General features: G+C 34.9%; 1 protein-coding gene and 1 pseudogene across 1 annotated transcript; one reads left to right on the top strand and one right to left on the bottom strand.

The window, feature by feature from the left end:
- The first annotated feature begins 7,038 nt into the window (after nt 1-7,038).
- On the top strand, nt 7,039-12,059 carry LOC149232032 (cytochrome P450 76T24-like). The gene is made up of 2 exons (XM_089379333.1): nt 7,039-7,978; nt 11,096-12,059. The coding sequence occupies exons 1-2, from the start codon at nt 7,082-7,084 to the stop codon at nt 11,735-11,737; spliced, it is 1,539 nt and encodes a 512-aa protein (XP_089235459.1). The 5' UTR covers nt 7,039-7,081; the 3' UTR covers nt 11,738-12,059.
- A 4,654-nt stretch (nt 12,060-16,713) lies between these two features.
- On the bottom strand, nt 16,714-17,226 carry LOC149232031 (brassinosteroid-responsive RING protein 1 pseudogene; annotated as a pseudogene).
- Nucleotides 17,227-25,083: the final 7,857 nt, after the last annotated feature.

Genomic DNA, 25,083 nt, shown 5'->3' with positions numbered 1-25,083 from the left:
CTCACATTACTTTTGTTCCTCAATTCCCCATATTGTTTTTACTTCTACCCACTATAAGGTGGCTTTGCCTTGCAAATGATAGATCGCTAGTCGAGATTTCTGATTGTTGTCATATTCATAGATTTGAACATACTTATTCATATTAATGAGCCAGGCCTCAACAACCTCTTCCAAATCACCATCAAATGTCGGAGGTTTGATTTTCTTAAACTCTCCTTGCAACTCAAATTTCAATATCTTAGGTCCTTTGTGATATGAAACATTATCATATTCCTCCTCATGGTTTTCTTAGTCTCCTTACAATTTTGTGTTATCACCACTTTGCTTGTGTACCCCAATCTTGTTTCCAGAATCTAGGCTTGGTGCTGGATGTTGATGGTTTTTCCTGTTTGAAAGGATTTTCATAATTTTCTCATGTTCTTACATCAACCTCTCATTATTGGCTCAACCTTTCCATTCCATTCTTCAATTCTTGTACTGTCTCAAATATCGCAACATTAGTGTTCTGATAATCTTCCCGCAGTTGCACCCACATCTCAGGGTTAGCTTCTGTAAATGGCACTGGACCAGCTCCTACTATTGGTTTTACTAGGGTAGGCCCAAATCTCCTCATTATGTCTCTTTTCTTTCACTTTGTTAACACAACAACTTCTGTTATTCCTTTAGCTACCCAAATAGGCCACAATGTTGAAACGTGGCTTTGATACCACTTGTCACATCTCCCTTAGCATAAAATAAATCTCACAAAAATGACATCAGTTTTTTTTGCATAACATAAGCATTACATTTGAATTAATCTTATTATTAATATGGAACACCACCGATTAATCTCTGATAACGTACATCAAATAACGCTTAACACACACACACACACTAACACACATATATTATCACTAGTATTCAACCAACAGTAATAATGGTCATTTAGCTATGGTTATACGTTTTCTGATTTGACATTGAAAACTTCTAGAGATTGATCTCCCATATTACACTTGGCACTAAGATCTCGGGTTCTGAAACTAGATCTACGATCCTCCGATTATCATTATAGATCGACGGTGGGGAAAGAGGGTTGTGTTTTGATGGTAACTACCTACCCTATTTACGCCTTCCGGGCTTATTTGGTTTCGTCACTCCTAGGGTTTGGCTTTGTGCCTTGTGAGGGTTTCATGGTGTTTCTGTAGAACAATTACTCATTTGTCCTAAGGATTTAAGCAGTAATATCTCTCATGCAGGCTACTACTTGACTACCATAGGCTATAACAATAATAACCAAGAGTTTCCTAACTGAATTTGCACAGGAAATTCCTTCGCTCGCCCAAATGTGTACAAATTTTAGGGGTTTTATTCTCTTTAGAATTCAATGGTGTTAATTCTTGCAACAAGGTTTTGGCTCCATCCTATTTTTTGCAGATGTCAACTGTCTACACAGGGCCATCCGCTCTTAGTAACCCCAAGTTCCCTTCACTCAGTAATTAAGTTCTATACTCTTCCCTCTGGTTCATATTCAGTAACTCATTGTGGCAGTTCATTATTCTATCTTCTGTTAGGCTACTGAGGTGCTAGAAGTAGGATTACTCTGACTCAGGTGGGTTTTCTCTTCCCTTCGTTACATTTCCTCTGCTTCATGCACCTATGTTTTGTGATAGGGTTTGTTAATGACGCTCTGTCTCATGCTTGCAGGTACCAAGTTTTCTGTTGGTATTTAATACAATTTCCAATCTGGAAAATATACTAAGGTCCACTTCTTTGCTTCTCCAGTTATGGTTGCGGTTTTCTCGCTTCAACAGTGACAATTTTTTTTTTCCCTTCTAGAGATGTAGTTCAAGGGTTATTTCTTAAAGAGCTATGTTCCATGGAACTGACAGTTTGGAATTTTCTTTTTCTTTTTTTCAATTAGTTAATAGGATACTCGTAATATCCCTTCACGGTTTCGATGGAGATTTGTCTTATTTCTCAGCTCGGCTTCATTTGAGAGGATGCTTAGAAAATAACTGTATAAATTTAGGCATCATGCCATGTTGGTTAATCTGAATGTTTCCAAAATATAGTTGAACACTTTTGTGTTTGTAATCAATGATTACTCGCCACTATTTTTGGTTGTTTAATGGAAGAATTTTGTTAATTTGTTTCCAAGATAATTTTAAGAGTATTTCTAGTTTTCGAGTAGTATTTGTTTTTTTTCCTGGGTTCTGTTTAGAGTCTATAGACTTGGTAATTCTAACTGTATGTCGGTATTGTAATTCATATCTAGTTATGTTATGGTTAAAATAGTGACATTGTATTTTGTTTATGCCACTTCCATTGTACTTTCATTTGCGTGGTTTTCTATTAGATCCGTATGGAATTTGTTGGTGTGGAACCTGATTATCTTTTTTATTCATAGGTATCACCGCATTAGACCCCAATTCATAATGTGGCAGAAACGCCACCCGTAATATTTGTGCTGCAAGGGGGGTCCAGGATTTATTGTATTCAAAATAAATCTGATGTATTTGATACTTTCAAGAAATGGAAAGCTTTGGTTGAAAATGAGATAGGAAAAAGGTTGAAGTGTCTCATATCAGACTATGGAGGTGAATATTGCAGCAAAGAGTTTGATAGGTACTGTTCAGAGAATGAAATTCGCAAAGAGAAGACAGATCCAAGAACACCACAAGAAAATGGTGTGTCAGAAAGGATGAACAGGACAATCATGGAGCGTGCAAGGTGCATGAGATTGCATGCAGGATTGCCTTTACAATTTTGGGCAGATTCTGTAGATATTGTTGTTTATGTAATAAACAGAGGGTCTTCAAGTTTCTTGGATGGTGGTATTCCATAGGAGGCATAGATAAACAAAAAGATAAACTACTCATTTTTAAAGACTTTTGGTTGTAAAGCCTTTGTCAGCATTAATAAAGAAAATAGAACAAAGCTTGAGGCAAAATCAAATAAATGTACCTTTATTGGATATGGTGTTAATGATTTTGGTTATCGCTTTTATGATTATGAAAAACACAAAATCATTAGAAGCAGAGATGTCATATTCAATGAAAAGGTTTTGTATAAAGATCAGCTGCAGGAAAAGAAATAGGAGAAAGAAAACAGAGAATACACAGTGCTTGATGAGATCATAGAAAAAGTGATGGTGCCTAAAAATCATAATGATCAACAACCAGAACAACAATAGCAACCACAACAACAACAAGCACCTCAAACACCTGAAAGTGGTGTTAGAAGATCTACCAGGATAAGTAGACCCCCTGAACGATACTCTCCTTCATTATATTATGTATTGTTGACTGATTCTGGTGAACCAAAATGTTATGAAGAAACAGTGCAGGTAGAAACCAAGAAGAAGTGGGAGCAAGCCATGAAAGAAGAGATGGACTCCTTAGCGCATAACCAGAATTGGGAATTAGTCAGGTTGCATGTAGGGAAAACAACTTTGCAGAATAAATGGGTTTACAGGTTGAAGGAAGAAGATGGAGGTAGAAAAAGGTATAAAGCTAGACTTGTGGTGAAGAGGTTTGCACAGAAAAATGGTATAGACTTTGATAAGATATTTGCTCATGTTGTTAAAATGACTTCAATCAGAACTATTTTAAGTCTAGTAGCAGCTGAAGGTTTGCATCTTGAGCAGTTAGATGTAAAGACAACCTTTCTCCCAGGGGATTTGGAGGAAAAGATATATATGTAGCAGCCACAAGGATATGAGTTAAAGGGGAAAGAGAAACTAGTGTGCAGGTTGAAGAAGATCTTGTATGGCTTAAAACAGGCTCCAAGACAGTGGTATATAAAATTTGACAGGTTTATGTCTGAACAAGGTTATACTAGATGTCACTCTAATCATTGTGTTTATCTCAAAAGGAAAAACAATGGCAGCTATATTATATTGTTATTGTATGTAGATGACATGCTTGTTGTAGGTTCTAACATGCATGAAATAAATGTGCTCAAAAGAAAATTAGCAAACTCATTTTCAATGAATGATTTGGGTGCTGCAAAACAAATCCTTGGTATGAGAATAACTAGAAATGGGAAGAATCTAAAATTAACATTGTCTCAGAGTGAGTACATAGAAAAGTTGTTGAAAAAATTTAATATGAAAAATTGAAAACCAGTTAGTATACATTTGGCTAGCCATTTCAAACTAAGTAAGGAGGTGTGTCCCAAGACTCAGGAAAAAATGGCTTATATGTCTAAAGTTCCATATGCATCAACAATTGGAAGCTTAATGTATGTAATGGTTTACACAAGCCCTGATATTACACATGCAGTGGGAGTTGTAAGTAGGTACATGAACAATTCAGGAAAAGAACATTGGATGGCAGTGAGGTGGATTCTCAGGTATTTGAGAGGTACCACAAATCAAGCATTATGCTTTGGTGGTTCAAACATTACTCTACAGGGATATGTTGATGCAGATATGGCGGGTGATAGAGATAACAAGAGGAGCACCACAGGGTATGTGTTTACTGTAGGTGGAACAACTGTCAGTTGGGTTTCAAAACTGCAAAGTGTTGTTGCACTCTCAACAACGGAAGCAAAGTATGTTGCTGCTACAGAGGCTAATAAAGAAATGATTTGGTTACAAAGGTTTCTGGATGAATTGGGTAAGAAGAAGGAGTTGGGTAGGTTATACAATGACAGCCAGAGTGCCATACATCTTGCAAAGAACTTTGCATTTCATTCCAAGACTAAACATATACAACTCAAGTACCATTTCATATGGCCAGTGTTGGAAGATGGACAGTTGAAGTTGGAAAAGATACACACTAGCCAGAATCTTGCAAATATGTTAACAAAAGTTGTAACTAGTGAGACACTGAGATTCTGCTCAGTTTCAATTGGTCTTCAAGTATGATGAAGAAGATGAGAAACAACCAGGTCCAAAGTGGAGTCATTGTCCAGCAAATGAAGCAGCAGTGGAGTTGCTATAATCAGTCGGCAAGTGGGAGATTGTTGGGTGTGGAGCCTGATTATCTTCTTTATTCAGAGGTATCACCGCAATGAACCCAAATTCGTAATGTGGCGGAAACGCCACTCGTAATATTTGCACTGCAAGGGGGGTCCACGGGGGGCTGCCGCGATCTTTGGGAGCCCCCCCTAGCAGGGGATTGGGGGTAGCACCCCCAAAGCTAAAAATAGATGAAAATTACCTTGTAAAATGTTGTAATTTCGTAGTCAATCTGGGTTGTTCATTAGGCGGAGATTTGACGGTAGAAGTTATGTTTAATTTAGGGTTTTTTGCCCTAGAAGACAACCCCTCACTATATATGAGGGAATTGTATTGCGTCTATGTAGATTTGTATTCTGTGTGAGAAAGAGAGGAGATTGTGTAAGAGCAAAGAGGGAATTACAGCGGATTTACTGTAAGTTGTATCTCTTCAGTTTGATGGATAATATAAAAGGAAGGACTGGTTGTTTCCCATGGACGTAGCCCAAATTGGGTGAACCACGTATATTTGTGCCTCTCTTGTTTTATGTGTGTTCCGTGTTTATATTTCTGCAATATATTTTATGTGTTCCATTGCTCTGTAATATATAATTTTCTAACAGAGTTTACTATTCTCAGGGTTTCAATTACTTAAGTTCTTGTATAATCTTTATTCATTTAACTAGTTAGCTAATTAACCATAGGACACATGACTATCTCTAGGTTGTTGCAATGGCTTAGCCAGGAGACTAACCTCGAACTCCTACTGGATAAGAAGGAAGGTTGGGAGGGTTTCGGTCTGTCTTACTAGTCTGTCTCATGCCATTCCCTTATCTGCTCAAATTATTACCATCTATACACAGACTTAACTTGTTGTTGGGTTAACCATTCGACCAAATTACAGTCGTCAATAGGTCTCTACCCAACTATTTGGCAAAAAAGGAAGACTTGGCATCAGTTATTTGAAACAATACATCTGATTTAGCCATGCATAATTACTTTGTTCATAATTTACCAGTGAGATTTGGCTTAAATAAAGTAATAGTAATCAACATAGTATAATACTTATATGTTATCTTAACAGTTTCCACAAGGATCATGTCACCACAAGGACCGCGTCTCCCCCCGAGCTATCTTCATAGCAAGGTGTTTCTTGTAGAGAGTACTACATAAAAGAATGGTCCAATGACTATCTGGTCCCAACTAGACTTAGCCGTAAGCAACTTTATTTTTCACACAGATTCACAGTTTGTACTCTGTTTTTGCATTATCTTGCAGTTCTTCTCCTTTAGATTACCTCAGGTCTATTCTACCCTTTCGGTTTCCTTTTTTTGAAAACTTTATTTTCTCAAGGAAAAGTTATGGGCATGTAACCGCCTAGCCGATAAGTGTCTAACCACCGTGACTTATGAGACTCTTTCAACATTACTTTCAGATATAACATATTGATAATCCTTGCACAACATTAATATATTCATAAACAAAATTAATTATTTTCTTAATTATTGTTTGACCTTCACAAAGCCTACAAAATATCATAATATTGTTTTAACCGCAATAACTAAATATTTACAAGTCACTAAGGGGAAGTCCCATGCATTGGACAGTTATTCCGGTGACAGTTGAAAGAAAACTATTCCGGTGACCGTCGGTTGTCTTTTTTCCTACACATGGGGTGGACCGTGGGCTGCCTTTCCTTCGACTTTTCTCTTTCAATGGCTAAACTGATCATGAGTCAAAAATGGCTTGCTAAGGAGAGTGACACTATTTAATTTCAAGTACCTGGCCCTTCCTAGTGGGTAGGGTTTTCTCCACGATCCTCACAGAGGAGGACGCATGGCATGGGCATTTATGTTTATAGTGCAAATTACCAAACCCGCTTTGTAGGTCATTGACAAGTTGAACCATGTGTTTGAAATTACTGTGCAATACATTGACAAGTCGTATAACGTGTTTGAAATTTCTCTGCAAATAATCTATGAAGCTTCGAATCAGCCTTTTCGTTTTCGACACCTACTAAAATCTATGGGATAACAATTTTCCATGAGTTAGTGACAATCCTTTATATATATATATATAGACACGCAGAGGGAATGAAAGTGGAATATATCCTTATTCCTCACTCTGCCCAGTGAACCTCGAGCGTTTGTATCTGATAGAATGCTGATGGATATGGGACTGTTAATTTTGTATTTTGTACTGCCCATCTCCTCCATTATCATATACTTCATCTTGGGAGTGTGGAGGAGAAGGTACTCTCGGCTTCCTCCTGGGCCTCCGAGATGGCCTATTGTAGGAAATCTATTGCAGTTGAGTAATAGACCAAACGAATCTCTCTTCCATCTTGCTACCAAGTACGGCCCTCTCATGTCTCTCTCCCTCGGGATGCAAACCACAGTGGTGGCCTCCTCTCCCGCCATGGCAAAAGAGGTTCTCAAAACCCATGACCAACTCCTTGCTGGCCGGACTGTCGTGCAATCACTTAAGGCCATTTCCCACGAGAAGTCCTCAATAGTTTATGCTCAGTGTGGATCTCACTGGCGTATGCTCAGGCGTATATCCAATATGGAGCTCTTCTCTGTGAAGAGGCTAGAAGCTCTGCAACACCTGAGAAGAGATCAAGTGAATCGAACGATTCATGAGATTTATGGGGATGCCCTGGAGGGAAAGTGTGTGGATATTGGACACATTGTGTTCCAGTCCGCGGTCAATCTGTTAGGCAACATGGCCTTTGGTAAAGGCGGGTTCGATCTCCACTCTCAGGCTGTTGAAGAGTTGAAAGACATTGTTACCAAATTGATGGAACTCTGTGGAATTCCCAATATAGCGGACTTTTTCCCCTTTCTTCAGTTCTTGGATCCTCAGGGAATATCGCGTGGCGTGAAATTCTATATGGGGAAGAAATACGAGATTATTGATAAATTCATAGACGGTCGCCTAGCCACTAGAGGCAACAGCAGCGACAGAATTGATGATAGTGAGAAGGATCTCTTGGACGTTCTGCTAGATATGAGAAGTGATGATTTTACTCTCACTGATATCAGGGGCTACTTAACTGTAAGCCTTTCTTCACATGCTAAACTTAATATTTGATTGTTGACTTTAAAAATATTTCAAAATTTAACTAACTTTGATGGTGGATTTTTGGATATATATCAAAATTGAATCGAGAGGATTAAGTTCAAATTTTTTTTTAGTGATTTATATCTGTCCATTCTCAATTGAGCCCCTTATCCCTTATCCCTTCTCAATTGAGTCAACCGTTTACTTTTTTTTATTAATTTGATAATGATGTTTCTTTGATTGTAGACTCCAGTCATAGGAGGGAAGTGAACCTGATCCTGATTACAGTCCAGCAGTAAAGTCAATAATAGAGTTTGTTATTATATTTTTTTAATCGAATTATGTTTAATTGATTAATCCGATTAGCTTGTTTTTATAATGGGAGGTTTAGTTGCAGAGTCTTTATTGTCTTTTTAATTAATTTGATAATGCTGTTTACTTAATTGTAGATTTCAGTTATAGGAGAGTCCAGCAATAAATTATTTTTAATTGATTAATCAGATTATCTTGTTGTCATTATGAGAGGGTCAAAGTCAACAGTAACAGAGTTAACAGGTGCTTTTATTGCTTTTTTTTAATTATTTTGATAGGTCTGCTTCTTTCATTGTAGATTTCAGTTAGAGGAGCGTACAGCAAATAGTCAAGTAGTCAATTTGATGAATTTGGTTGATGGTTCTTCTGCCTGATTACAGTCAAGTAGTCAAGTCAATAAATAATTGATTTTGTTATTCATTCTTTTAAATGGAATTTATGTTTATCTGATTAATCGGATTATGCTTTTATTCAAATGGTGAGAAGTTCGGTAAGTAATAAAGTTAACGATTGATTTAATTAAATTAATTTGATAATATTGTTTTTATAAAGGGAATAATTAATTTTATTATTGACTTTGTAATAATTTAATTGTATTGTAAAATTATATTTAAATATTAATAAATATAAATTTATTTATTTTTTAATTATATTTAAATATGATTAAGAAAGTTTTTATTTTTATTTTTTACTTTCATTTTAATTTTTTTAATAATTATTCATATATATTTTATTTTAAGTTTAATTATTTAAAATTATTCATATTTTTATTTTTTTAAGTTTAATTATTTTTTTAAGTATAACCTGAAACCTTCTTTCATGGAGATGTAATTAATCCTTAACATTTTCTCTGAAATGTGTTGAGATAGTGCATGTCATCTTTTATCTCCAATTAAAATGGTTTTTGATTATATTTTTAATATTTAAAATTTTGATTAGTTTTTAGAATAATTTAGAAGTTTCTTTATAGGGAGATGCAATTACTCTTTAAATTACTCTTTGATATGTTTTGTGACAGTGTTATCTTATTTGTGTTTGGTTATACTTTTTCATATTGGATTTGTTATATTATATGGTTTTTTTTTTTTTATTCCTTTTTTAAAGAGTTTTGTTGTTTTTTTTTTTTTTTTTTTTTTTAATTTAGTAAGGTTACATTTTCATTATTTCCAATATATATCATCCCCATTAAAGTGGGGAATTGAACTAGTATTTTACATCAATGAATGCCTTAACAAAACACTCAATCATCATTTATCCAAAATCTCCTGAACAAGATAATTTTGTTGTAGACTGTTAACCTTGTGCAGATCTTGTAGACTCTAAATTTTTACAACTACATATTTTTAAATCTGTATAGTAAATTTGATGCAAAATGATTAGTCTATATATTTTTAATAATATATATATATAATGAATATAAACTTTATTATATATCCAAATTGTACTAAATTTACCATTGACATAAACTCAAATCATATATAGAATGAACAAATTGTAAATTTTACTAAATTTACAATTGACATAAACTCAAATCATATAAATAATTTTCTAGAATGACCATGCCATTCTTTTAATAAAATCATTAATTCTTTCAAAATGTTTATATATATATGGAGAGATCTGAGACAAAAAGAGAAGAAGTCGATTTTGTCTAGTCCAGAAAAAGTTTATTTATTTTTTAATTATATTTAAATATGATTAAGAAAGTTTTTATTTTTATTTTTTACTTTCATTTTAATTTTTTTAATAATTATTCATATATATATTTTATTTTAAGTTTAATTATTTAAAATTATTCATATTTTTATTTTAAGTTTAATTATTTTTTTAGTATAACCTGAAACCTTCCTTCATGAAGATGTTATTAATCCTTAACATTTTCTCTGAAATGTGTTGAGATAGTGCACGTCATCTTTTATCTCCAATTAAAATGGTTTTTGACTATAATTTTTTTGTTTTTAAATTTTAATATTTAAAATTTTGATTAGTTTTTAGAATAATTTAGAAGTTTCTTTATAGGGAGATGCAATTACTTTTTAAATTACTCTTTGATATGTTTTGTGACAGTGTTATCTTATTTGTGTTTGGTTATACTTTTTCATATTGGATTTGTTATATTATATGGTTTTTTTTTTTTTCCTTTTCTAAAGAGTTTTGTTGTTTTGTTTTTGTTTTTTTTGTTTTTTATAAATTTAGTAAGGTTACATTTTCATTATTTCCAATATATATCATCCCCATTAAAGTGGGGAATTGAACTAGTGATTTTACATCAATGAATGCCTTAACAAAACACTCAATCATCATTTATCCAAAATCTCCTGAACAAGATAATTTTGTTGTAGACTGTTAACCTTGTGCAGATCTTGTAGACTCTAAATTTTTACAACTACATATTTTTAAATCTGTATAGTAAATTTGATGCAAAATAATTAGTCTATATATTTTTAATAATATATATATATATATAAACTTTACTATGTATCCAAATTGTACTAAATTTACCATTGACATAAACTCAAATCATATATAGAATGAACAAATTATACTAAATTTACAATTTACATAAACTCAAATCATATAAATAATTATGCCATTCTTTTAATAAAATCATTAATTCTTTCAAAATGTTTATATATATATGGAAGTCGATTTTGTCTAGTCCAGAAAAAGTCGCAACCTGTTCGCAGATGTTGGGCAGAGAGTATTAAACGTATCTTTAATTGAAAAAGTCGCAACCTGTTCGCAGATGTTGGGCAGAGAGTATTAAATGTATCTTTAATTCAATTTTGGTTGTTGTAGGACATATTTGGTGCTGGAACCGACACAACTACAACGACAATAGAGTGGGCAATGGCAGAACTGATTCGCAACCCTGAGATAATGAAAAGAGCTCAAAAGGAACTGGACGATGTGGTTGGGCGAAAGCGGAAGGTGGAAGAAAGTGATACTGAGCGTCTCCCTTATCTGCGCGCAGTAGTGAAAGAAGTGTTTCGCTTTCACCCGACGGTGCCTCTTCTAGTCCCACACAAAGCAGACAGCCGTTGTGAGGTTGGGGGATTCGTGATACCCAAAAACAGCCAAATACTTGTAAATGTGTGGGCGATCGGAAGAGACCCTACGCTGTGGGATGAACCAACCATATTCATGCCACAGAGATTTATGTGTGATGATAAGAAGATAAGTGATATGGAGTATAGGGGACAACACTTTGAGCTGATACCCTTCGGAGCAGGAAGGAGAATGTGCGTGGGGCTTCCATTGGCGAGTCGGATGGTTCATCTGGTGTTGGCTTCTCTCATCCATTCATTCGATTGGGCACCTCCCAACGGCGTGAATGCTGAGAAGATCGACATGACTGATAAGTTTGGGCTCACGCTTAAGAAGGCAGTGCCACTGTATGCAATTCCCACTCCACGCCTTCCTTCTGATATGTACTACTGAGGTGTATGCATGTCGTTCTCTGATTCATCGGCTTGTCCGACTCACTGTGGTATGACTCATCTCACAGACACTCATACACGATTGCAATCAGATAACTGATAATAATCATGTCATATGCTTAGGGTAGATATTGTACTGGAGCGGTATACTATAAGTTTCAGAGCCAATAAGATCCGTTAATTGACAGTTCACATGCTTGGTATAGATAGTATACTGGACTGGTCAGATAAATGTCATGTAAGACTTCTCTTTAACGTTTTGTTATGTAAAGGGCTTTGCTACCTACTATTTTGGAAGTGAGAAAAGTGAGTTCATGGTTTAATTCGGTTTTCGTTATTTGGTTCTAATCTAGAGGGTTGACGTAGAGTATATATATATATATATATTTTACACAATAATTTGTTTTTATTATAAAGTTTTATAATAATTCAAAGTTTTATTTAATTTAATTATTATTTTAAAATAAAATTATAATATTTATTATTTATTTATAATAAAACATATAAAAATACAATAATAATATTTATTATAAAATATCATTTAACGATAAAATATCACATATAGTTGATGATAAATTTTAAACTAGGGAGAGTTTTAAAGTACAAATTTAATATTTATAATAAAATTTTAATATTAAAATTTTATATATATATAATTATATATGTTATTAATGTTTATTAAATATTAATATGTTAAATATTAGTTTAATTTATTTTAGTTTTTGGTTTACTAATTATTTAGAGAGATTATCATGTGTAATTTTTTAGTGTAAAATTTGAAAAAAAAATTGCACTTTGAAAGATTCTTGATAGATATAAAATTATAAATTTAAATTTGTTTGTAAACCAAAAATAACAATAAATCATAATATTGTAGTAAAAACCATTTACTGGTTAATAAATTTAATTTAATTTTTTATTTTTTATTATAAAATACGTATTTTAACACTTATAACAAATTAACACTTAATAACATTTACCAACCCTTTAATTTATATAAATATATTACTAAATACATTATTTCAATAATAAAACATTTAACATACTAACAACTATCCTAAAAAGTGATCTCTATATTCAGAAAGAAAACGACTTTAGTTCTGGGTAAAATAATTGAGCGCCGGATTATAGTTTTGAGGATTATGAACTGAAGATTAGACTTCCATCCTGGGACGAATTTTTTTTATAAACATCCCCTGACATTTTTAAAAATCTCCTAGGTTCAAACGGTTTGGCATATTTTTATGCTCGTTAAGGATGTTGCTTAAATCACTTTATATATATATATATATATATATATATATATATTAATTCCTGCTTTTGGCAACGCAGGGATTATTGCGATCGATTGGATTGGATTGGTGTTTAACGCGTATTAAATTGCTTGACTAAGTATTGTATTTATTTTTTAACTAATGTTTTAGCAAAAATATTTGATCAACAAATTTTTATAGTAAGTTTTAATTTTGATCTCTTATTGCAGGAAAAATGTTATGATTTTACTAAACTTAAGATGGTCATTTAAAATTTTACTTAAACGATATTTTAATGCTAGCAAGTACTTAGCATTACTTGAAAAACATTTAATGTTTTGTTTCTTAACTGCAATATACATATATCCAAAGCAATGTAGCTTCGTGGCAAGCTGCATGTCCTTCTTTGTCCATTGATATATCCAAAGCAATGCAGCTTCGTGGCAAGCTCCATGTCCTTCTTTGTCCATTGATATATCCAAAGCAATGCAGCTTCGTGGCAAGCTGCATGTCCTTCTTTGTCCATTGATTTAGGCATTAGAGAAGTGAATTTATCATATCCCCACCTCATGTCCATTGATTTAGACAGCAGTGGGAGGAGTGAATACATCATATCCCAGACCTTTGATTTTGTTGGATCGCTATGGGAAGTTGATGGTTGAGGGTCTAAAGCCTGCAATTCCAAGCACTAGACGAAGTCCAGTGTTTAAAGTCTTCTATTCCAAGCAAGTCCAGCATTTAAAGCCTGTTATTCCAAGCACTAGACATGGTGGAGCTGCTTCCCAGTGTTCGGCGCGACACAATATCAAGTGGGGTACAAACCAATGTTAGCTCACAATTCTGCCAACTCCATCAAAACGGAAAATGTTGGCATGTAAGCTTGTGCTTTATTTCTGAATATTTATGTGCATCTCCTCCCTCAAGTCATGAATTTGAATGTTTCTTACAGTGGGGTGAAGAGCCCCTTTTTGATAAGGATAAATATCTGAAAAGAAAATTCAAACCAAGCCCTAATGGAATTTCAGCTAAATTAACAAAAAAATGTTCTTCAGAGACTTACCATCCCTAATTTCAGAGATTTTGATTTTGAACCCAAGTGACAACCCCTTCTGACTGAATGTGGGGTGTTAATAATATCTTTTCACGATCTTTGCTCCTGCTCTATTGTTTGACTGTTAGAGCGTCACGATTTTGTTGGAATGAAATCAATGTTGTTGGAATGAATGCAACATCCCAAACATAGCTTCAATTTAGGGTGTAATAGCTGAAGAAAACCTTGACTTTGTCATGCACAATAGATTCGACAGGGCAAGAGAAAACAATGAAAAAAAGCTAATGGACCAAGCAGGCTGGGTTCTTAATTCATGCTATGTGGATGGGACAGTGAGAGAGTAGTTATAAAGGGCGTGTATGAACCCTTCTTCTAGAGTCTGAACCCTGTAATAGGTTGCTTCTAGAGTCTGAACCCTGTAATAGGTTGGGAATAGGTGCCTTTAGCGGGCTTTAACAGGGAGATTGGCTGAGTATCGGTTATAAAGAAACACTTCAATTGAACCAGCCGGTCGGAACCCCTTTGGTAAACTCAACGCTGGCTATAGAGATTAATTTGAGGAGGATAGGTATTAGTAGAGAGGGTGTAGAGATGGTAGATGAGAGTAATAGCAAGACAAAGTTGTTTGTCAAAGTATGAGGAGAGGGAGTAGCTAGCTGCAGAGGAGCTATGGCAGAAGGTTAGGCTGATATTTGATACCTATGTTCATGCTCATGCTACCCGATGTGGAGTCTTATGACCTTGACATGTTTGCCTATAAGCTTACTGAAGCTCGCTACTCTGTTCAAAAAAGGGGTCGTGGTTGCAATGAAGTATCGGTCTGAAAGATTTCGTTGAAGTGGCAACACACACCCGGTTCAATGATCACTCTCACCCGGTTCAATGCATGGATATATCCAGATGGTACCAGGCAAACATAAAAGAAATATAACCTGTAACACAAGCAAGCAGCTAAGAAAAAGTTTGAGACACCTGTAGTTGCATGCACTCCCCACATGTTTGTCGAATAAGGTTTTTAACATTATTATTTATTATATTTCTTATTTTATTTTTTATTAATTTTTTTTCAAATTTTAATAAGTATGATAGAATGCATGCAATGTCCTAAGCTGCATGCTTTACACTTGTCCAGATGTGACTATTTCACCTTGAACATTTCTCTTGTTTGACTGTTACTCATGTTTCTTATGTGGAACAACATCTCATAAAATACCATTGTCCTGATAAATTGCAATTATTGTCATCACTTAAGACCACGGACGTTGGATTATGTCATTGGTTGTTTGGTTATACCGATCATCCCAATAATATAAGGTGGGATGCCCATTCCAACAACTTCAATCTGACCAAGCATGTATCATAGAGCAAACCTAGGAGGTTGCATCATATAATATCACATAACTGGCACTTAAAAACTTAATTTGTTTAGAGATTTAAGGACATTCTGGAAACCTGAGATCATTAAAAACTATGTTGTTGATGCTTACTCTATCTAATTATGACCTATAGTATTGTCATATTCTGGAAATTCAACAAAGGTAAATTCCAAAGAAGGTTGGAGACAAACAAAGTATGGTCTAACTAGTGAAAGGTGCACATTCCATTCACCTTCTACGTCACATAAACTTAATAATACAACCATAATAATGCAGGCAACAGTTACAACTTGGCATCATCCATCAAGAGAATTGTTGGTTTGCAATACTACAGCAAAAATACCACTAAGAGTTTACCACCCCCAACACCAGGTTTTATTTTCAGTGAACTTTATGGTGATACCTGAGAATAATTACATATCTTATGAGGATAATTACTCTGTGGGTAGTTTCTGTTTTAAAAGAAAATTTAACAATAAGAAAACAATAATCAAGGGCATCCTTCAACTGTATTAATTCTAATGAAAATAGTCTTGCTTGATTCTATTTAAAATTTGTAAGCCCACTGAACGAGTAAGTGTGGAGCTGCATTTAAATAAGGAGCTTTGCTAGCTCAAAATCAATCAAATTATCCAGTTTAAATTAATCAAATTTTTAGTTCTAAAATAATCAACTTAAAAAGGAAAAAGATGGGTGAACTGCAAGAAATGGGTGTGTGTTCCATTCGTAGGCAAAAATCAGAGGCCCAATCAGGAAAAAACTTAAATTGCAATATGAAGGTCATTTCACAAAAATGTCAAACAATATATAAGTAATCATATGATAATTTCCTTATAAAAATTACTTCAAGAAAATGTTACAGAAGAATGGGCAACACAAGACGGGCATCTGACTATATGCATGTGCAAGTTCCATGTCATGACAATGTAGCTATCAGCGTTCACAAAAATGTTTTTTGATCAAACATTTCTTTAAAGATGAGAAAGAATGGGCAACACAAGATGGGCATCTGACTATATGCATGTGCAAGTTCCGTGTCATGACAATGTAGCTATCAGCGTTCACAAAAATATTTTTTGATAAATTATTCTTTGATAAAAAAATTCTTTGAAGATGAGAGAGATGTCTATGTTGAAAATAGAAGAGAAAAACAAACTTTGGCTAGCTTGAAGCGAACCCCAGATTCGATCTGTGTTCTCTTTTTCCATTTCTCTTAATCTGTATTTATACATATAGGAACTCGTATGTAGTTACAATGTTACAATGAGACTAAAATGTCTTCTCTTAATGAGCATCTCTACGAAAGGACTAATGAAGCATCCATAAAGAGATTCAAATTGGGGTCTAGCATTTTGAGTTCCTCGTTCATTTCCATTTCAATATCGTTCGAAGGTAAAGGAAACCTATAGAAAGGACAAGTCCTTTGGTTATGATCAATCCATTTGTCCAAGCAAGCTCTATGAAATATATGCCTGCAATTCATCAGGCTTTGGATCTCTTCAATTTTTTCAATGTTGTTTAAGCAGATCGCGCACATAAGATCCCCATCCTCTGCTCCTTCTACAAAAACACCGAACTCTACAACAGGAAATAGCGCATGAATCTTTTGTGCAGAAACTAAAGATTTCACCTTGAACCATGGTTTGGCTTGATCTTCCTAGTAGGAGGTGTTGATTTCAAGAAAATATCCAAGAACCACAAGATGAAGAAGAAGATAGCAGATAATGCTTCTGATAAAGCCCAACAAATATGCTACATTAAGGACCAGCCTCGGGATGAGAAGTTCTGAATATCTAACAGGAAATCCCATGGTGGAAGAAAGGCAAGGCAAGGCCTCAATCAGTGAAACAAAATGTTGAAATTAGTGAATTTTTGCCTAGAAATTCAAAGGGGGCACCACAACCGTGGTTGTCCCAACCAAAGCCAACTATTTATAGTCCTGGAAGGAAAAATAAGGCAGAGGCAAGGAGACCTAGTTACAGAAAATTATATGATTTTTTGCAGACAAGGGCATGCAAGTTGAAGTCACATAATTGCAATGCAATCCAACAAGGGATCAAAATTCTGGTGCTTAGATTAAACAAACTAGTAAACCCTCCTCTATTTAAATGTACCACATGTCATATTTTTGATACACCAAGGGTGGGTACATAGGGAGTCCTAATGCAAGGGCTTGCAAGGTTGAAAAGGTGGCAATGTATTTGTAGTTGGCAGTGGCACACTCGAGGCACCCAATACCTAAAAAAATAACAATGTCAGTGAAATTGAGCACCATGTACCAATGTTTTAAAACTCTGACTTCGACTCGGCCGGCTCGATTCCGACTTCGACTTGGTATCGATTCAGCCGGCTCGATTTCAATGACTCGGTCATTGTAAAAAATACATTAAATATTTTTTTTTATATAAAAAAACATAATTTTAAAGATTTTCATTCATATTTCCAAACACACAGCATTATAATATAGATAGAAGACAACATATGATCAAAGTAGGCTCATGAATATATCCATTATATCAAAATGGCACCCAGTGCTTTGTCCAATACATACATGATGATGATATAGAGATCAAAGAAAAAACACATAACCAAGGAGGCTAGAAATGGCCTCTACAACAAAAGTAAACTGTGACCAGTACCACTGGCTAGTGGCTACTGCTAGAGGAGCCAAGATCATCTGGATCAACCACTGGTAGCATATCTACATGCTTCATAGTTTGTAACTCATTTTTAATCTTGTACCCTCACCAATCATCTTAGACCATCTCACCAAGATGGATGTTAATAGATGTATTCATGAGAAGAACTACAAAAGCAATTTATATGTGACATAGATCAAGATATAAGATCCCTAATGCCAAAACTTCTACATCCACATCTACATGTAGCCATGACAGACGCATCTACACCCCATAGAATATTTTGTGGCTATTCTCTAGTTTTAGGATCCCTTGGGGCAAGTTTGTTCCCATCAACTTTGTAATATGTCTAAAGATAAACTGCCATCTTCCAAGAGAGAATTGCACCTATAAACATTCTAACTAGGATCACATGTCTGATTAGCATTTCAATTTCATGTGCCCTCTTTATTACATGGTTCTCAGATAGTATCATTGTTTACTTAGAAATTCACATTGTTCCTTTAGGAATTTTATACAATGAAGGAAACAAATGTCTTGCTCCATTCTTATAGGAGATTTCATGTTCTTGGCAAAAAGTTCACAACATTAGATCCTATCAAATTGCCAGTGCCAGACTCATCACTTTCTATTTTCAAGCACTAAACGATTCATGCCACAGGAAGTCGAGTGAACAAGTAAATAACCTATGAAAACAGTAAGCTAATGTGGAATTCATGTGTCCACCAACTTTTAACAAAAATCTCTTCCCCAAAAAGTAAGTAAAAAAAAAAATCGTTGTTTTTTTTAGTTTTTAGGCCACTGTAACTGAGCCGGCCGAGTAGGCTCGGACTCAGCGGAGCCGGCCGGGTTATTACCAAGCCGGCCAAGTTGTTAGACAACTCGTCTAGCTTGGTAATAACCCGGCTGGCCGAACCGGTTTGATGGCTGAGTCGACCTGGTGAGGGCTTGACTCAGACCAACTCGGCCGAATCGGTTCTGAGCCAGCCGGTTCTTAAAACAGTGCCATGTACACCCGAAACTGGGATAGGAACTACAATGTTTTTCTAAATGTGTAGCAGGGGAGGATAAGTTTCACATGACAAACTAACTCCTGGTTGCTTAGTAGGCCTAGCATAACAGTTTTCTTTGTTTACATGTATTTCAGTTTTCTTTGTTTACATGTATTTCCATGATTTGGCAGACATTTATGTTCCACTAGTTGTGAGTTGTTAATGGGTTTGGATGTCGATTAGGATTGCTAGATTGCGTTTTTGAATGGTTGCACATCCTTGATTGACGTTGACATAGTATATCAGCAAGGACTAGCGCTACGCAGTTGCCCTTGTTTAAGATGTTGCATTTATCGAATTAAGAGATTTGTTGACACTTAATCATGGGGATTGGTTGAAAAGTTGTAAATAGTGTAAATAATAAATAATGGAAAAAGAAGAGTCGTCGGGAGATGAAACCCAAAAGTCACTCCCTCATGTATATAACTATGAGCAATCTAAATGAATAAACATATTTCATTTGAGGAGTTACCTCCTTGCCTGACATGGTATCACTCCACCACTCTACGTTAACTCCACATCACTCCATACCACTGCACTTTCATGCCTTAAAGGCTAACCACCATAATGCTGTGATTTTAACGCTGCCTTTTGTGTAACCTACCCCATATACACCCTCCTCTCCCATAAACCACCTCCCCCTCATAATACCTCTATTTGATATATGAGAGTGCAATTTTTATACTTACTATCAAAAGTACAATTTTATATATTGGTAGCAGAAGATTTTTTTTTACAGTACACAGATTTTACAATGCATTCATTGATATCTATTATGGGAATGGTTCTCACCGGGAAGAATGGTCACGGAAGATCAAACACACTCTCATTTTTAATGAATTGTGGAAAGGAGTGTGTGTTGGAGAAGGAGACAAAGAACCAGAGAAGCCTACCTTAGACAAGGAATTTGCCATATGGGAAAATAATAACAACAAGGCTTATGCCTTGATTGTAGCATCAGTAAATGAAGAGATGAGTCACCATATTTCGCCATTTTCAAATGCTTTCGAAGCCTTACAAAAACTGAAGGAACTCTATTACTAACACTCTGTACTTGAAGTTGTTCAACTCATTATTAAATTGTTCATCCTTGAATTACAAAATGATGATCCTCTTGCTCTTGCATCAAAAGTAAAATCTATTATGCATGATATCAAAGTCACTAATGTTGAACTAGACATTCCTCTGATAGCTTTTGTCAAGGCACTTTATCCCACTTACTCAAATTATCTTGAGTCATTGTAAGCAAATGGAAACCTCAAAGAAATTACCTTTGACTCCCTTGTGAATAAATTTGCTGAGAGAGTGAAAGATTTTTGGAAGAAGACATCTCCTCAGTCTTTTGAAGAGGATGTGTGTCTTGCACATAGAGAAAATAATCTTGCTCAAGATTCTTCTAGAGGAAGAGGTGGTCGAAGAGAAATAGGAAGAAGATATTTCAGAGGCAGGGGGGCAGACACTCTCAAGGAGAAAAGTAAGATTTGTATTGCATACGTTGTAATAGAGATGGATCGCATGATGCATCCACATGCAAGTTGTCTTGGGATAGAATTGAGCAGGAAATAAATCAACCTAAAGGTAAAACTAATGACAAAGATAAAGGTAAAGCACCTGAATCTGCTCACTATGTTGTGGCACACTGTAATAATGGAGTAAATAAAAACTTGTTTGATGCTTCACTTGCTTCTTGGAAAAATGATTGGTTGCTTGTTTCAGGAGAAACTTGCCAAATGACTTTATAAGAGATTTTTTTGAAGAATTTATTGACAATGTTGATGGAGCAGTATACTTTGCAGACAAATCAAAACTCAAGCCATCAGGGCTTGGCACAATCAGGCTCAAATTGCCTGGTCTTCCAGACTTTCTTCTGCATGATGTTTTATATCTCCCATAACTAAGGAGAAACTTGATATCCTTGGTCCACATCGATCAACAAGGACTCTCCATTCATATGTTTGATGGAAAGGTTGAGGCGAGAAAAGCATCAGATCACTCACTTGTCAAGATGGGGATAGAAGAAGAAAGGCTTCTCAAGCTGCAAGGTACCTCTGCTTGTGCACAAAATTTCCAATACAATTCTCATTATGATGAAGGTACATTTCCATCAAGTTTATTATGACATGCTAGATTTGGACACTTAAACTATCACAAACTTCGCTTGTTGAAGAAAAATGGTATTACTGGTTTGCCTACAATTCCTAGGAAACTTAAGCAATGTGATGCTTGCATTCTAGGAAAGCATAGCAAACATTATTTTCATGATTCACATTCTAGAGCACATATAAAACTTGAACCCATTCATTCAGATTTATGTGGTACAATGCTTGTCCCTTCTGCAAATGGAAATAAATATATGATGACATTTATTGATGACTACACCAGAATGTGATGGGTTTATTTATTGAAGAACAAATCTGATGCTTTTCAAACATTCAAGAACTTTTATACATGGATTGAAAATGATGCACAGTCTCATATTGGATCTATTCACATTGATAATGGAAAAGAATACACTTCAAATGAATTTGAAAACTATCTTTGCCAACATGGGATTAAACATCAAACAACTGTGCCTTATAATCCCCAACAGAATGGAGTAGTTGAAAGAATGAATAGGACAATCTTAAATGTGGTACACTCCATGATGTTTTTCAAGAATGTAAAATTGATGTTTTGAGCCGATGCAGTTCTATGTGTTGTATATGTAAAAAATAGATATCCATCTAATGCTATTAGAAACAGGACTCCTTATGAAATTTGGTAATGGCACATTCCTTCGGTAAAGCATCTTAGGGTCTTTGGTTCCACCTGTTATGCCTTGATACCAAAGGTACATAGAAACAAACTTGGTGCAAGGAGTCATAAGTGTATCTTCTTGGGGTATTCAAACACCTCCAAAGCATACCGTCTCTATGATGAAGTTAATAAAAAGTTTGTTGTATCTAGAGATGTAATCTTTCTTGAATCTTCCAAAGCTGACAATGTTGTTGAGCAGCAACTTGATCACTTGGATAGATTCGCAAATGCAAAATCATTTCAAGAATTTGATAATCAGATTCCACATCTTGAAGGGGGGATTCCTATACTGGATCAATCTATGGAATCTTCTTCTGAAGCACTCTCTCCCCCACATGAAACTCCAACCACTGATGATACTTTGAGTGATGTGATTGACATAATTGGGAGACTCAATCTTGATTCAGTCCCAACTCAATCAACTGAGCAGCCTGGACCATCTCAGAAAGGTCCCCCAAAGTGGCTGACAAAGACACTTGAAAGTGTTCATCCTGATGAGGTTGGAAAGACAGGAACAAGAAATTCAACCAGGCAAAATGGAGGTGATGTAGATGATTCTGATTCACCTATTGATATGGATGTTTCTTATGATTGTGAACTAAATTTGTCTACAAATTTTGAACCAACTTCCTTCAAAGAAGCCGCTTCTCATGATGAATGGAAAGAAGTGATGCAAAAGGAGTATGATGCCTTGATAAATAATGACACTTGGAAGCTGGTTGATCCTCCTTTGGGAACCAAACCAATTGCTACAAGTGGGTCTACAAGAACAAGTATAAAGTTGATGGCTCACTTAACAAGCACAAAGCCAAGCTTGTGGAAAAAGGTTTTGCACAGAAGTAAGGGGTCGACTATGAGGAGACATTTTCCCCCACGGAAAAATGGGCTACCATCAAGGCACTCTTTGCCCTAACAATTCAAAATGGTTGGAAAGTCCATCAAATGGATGTAAAAACTACTTTCTTGAATGGAGATCTAAAAGAGAATGTTTTTATGTCCTATCCTGAAGGATTTGTTATGAAATGACATGAACATAAAGTATGCAAACTTGTGAAATTCTTGTATGGCCTCAAGCAAGCACTGCGAGCCTGGTATGAAAAATTAACTGAGCGCCTTTTGAAACTCAATTTCAAACATTATGATCTTGATGATGCAACTTTGTTTGTCAATAAAGTTGGCAAAATAGTTGTACATCTTGTGGTATATGAGGATGATCTTTTGATGACAGGGAACAGTGAGAGCTACATTGCATCCATAAAGAAGGAATTGATGAAAGGTTTTGAAATGACTTATTTGGGCTATGTTCATTACTATCTTCATATTGAATTAACTCAACATCCGAAGTCTATATTCCTTTCTCAAAAGAAGTACATTGGAGATCTATTGAACAGGTTTGGCATGGCTGAATACAATCCTCTAACTAATCGAATGGAACAAAACTTAAAGCTCACATCCATTGAAGGAAAAGAATTTGAGGATGCAACAAAGTATAGACAACTTGTACGAAGTCTCAACTACCTGACTACTACCAGATCAGACATTTCTTTTGTTGTTGGAATCCTCTCCAGGTTTATGCAAAAGCCTTGTGAGGGACATTGGTCTACTACAAAAAGAGTTCTAAAGTACTTGAAGGGAACTCAAGACTTTGGACTCAAGTATAAACAGGTGGGCGACTTCAACTTGATTGCATACTTTGATTTAGACTTCGATGGAGACAAATAAACTGGGGTATCTACTTCTGTTTATGCTATGAGTCTTGGATCAAGAGTTGTCTCTTGGAGATCATGAAAACAATCAGTTCCAACAGATTCCACAACAGAGGCAAAAAATGTGGTAGCAGCTGAGGCAACAAAATAAACTGTGTGGCTCAGGAAAATCTTGGAATATTTGCAGGTAAAACAAGTACATTCGAATCCACTCATGATTGAAAACACCTTTGCAATAAAGTTGGCCAAGAACCCAAAGTTCCATGATCGAACAAAGCACATCAATACAAAATACCATCTGATTCGACATCATGTTGAGGCCAAGACAATCCATCTACGCCATTGTTCCACTAATGAGTAGATTGTAGACATCTTCACCAAAGCACTTGGAAGAGAAAATCTTGAAATATTCAGAACGATGCTTGGACTCACCAACATCCCTTCAGATTAAGGGGGGGGGGGGGGGAATGTTGACACCTAATCATGGGGATTGGGTGAACAATTGTAAATAGTGTAAAAAATAAATAATGGAAAAGGAAGAGTCATCGGGAGATGAAACCCAAGAGTCACTCCCTCGTGTATATAACTATGAGCAATCTAAATGAATAAACATATTTCATTTGAGGAGTTACCTCCTGGCCTGACAAGACCAAGAATTTTTCTGTAGTATAAATTAAATAAATCACATGCACTAGATATGGTCTTTTCCAATGTAATTTTCAAGTTATTGAAAATAAAAAGTGTTGTGTTATAAAAATTAAAAAGAAATGTTGTATTATAAAAATTAATTTGAATGTTACATATAACAAATTTGATTGGGGCGATCACAAATTTTGGACATCGACGATGTTATTCTGCAATTCTTCCCGACCCACAGTTTTAGAGTTGATAAACCCCAACCGATCAACAACTTGGGCATTGTAATCGTCATTCAAACTGCGCCATTATATCTATGATATCATTCGTTATCATAACTCATTCAAACTAACGCAATTATATTTCTAATATCTAGGGTTTGTAGATTTTGTGGGGATGATATTGAATATGAGATGCCGGAAATTGCTCCACAATAGTCATTTTTGAATATCTACCTTTCAAGTCTGCATCAAGACCCATCAGCACCACAAAGGTCGAGAGGGTTCAATATAAGCAAAAGAGAAATGGTGTAATAAATATGGAGAGTGTTCAATATAATGTACTAACCGTGAGAGGATGAAATATTAATGGAGGTGAAATCAAATTATTTGATATTTTTAATTAAATTATGCTAATTTTTTAATTGATTAAATAAAAATTTCTGATTATAAATACATAACTTATAAAATGTTTATAATTTTAAATATTGATATATATAATTATTAATTAAATATATAGTTTAATTAAATATATTAATATATATTTAAATAATTTAAATGTATTAATGTATTTAATAATAGATTAACAAATTATTTGATTTAGGTAAATTAATTAATGA

Source organism: Pinus tabuliformis, chromosome J (genome assembly GCF_031772625.1).
Source record: "Pinus tabuliformis cultivar Carrire ecotype Pingquan chromosome J, CPIR1, whole genome shotgun sequence".
Lineage (NCBI taxonomy): Eukaryota > Viridiplantae > Streptophyta > Pinopsida > Pinales > Pinaceae > Pinus > Pinus tabuliformis.
The sequence above is the reverse complement of the archived record's forward strand: the minus strand, read 5'-3'. Positions and strand labels throughout refer to the sequence as shown.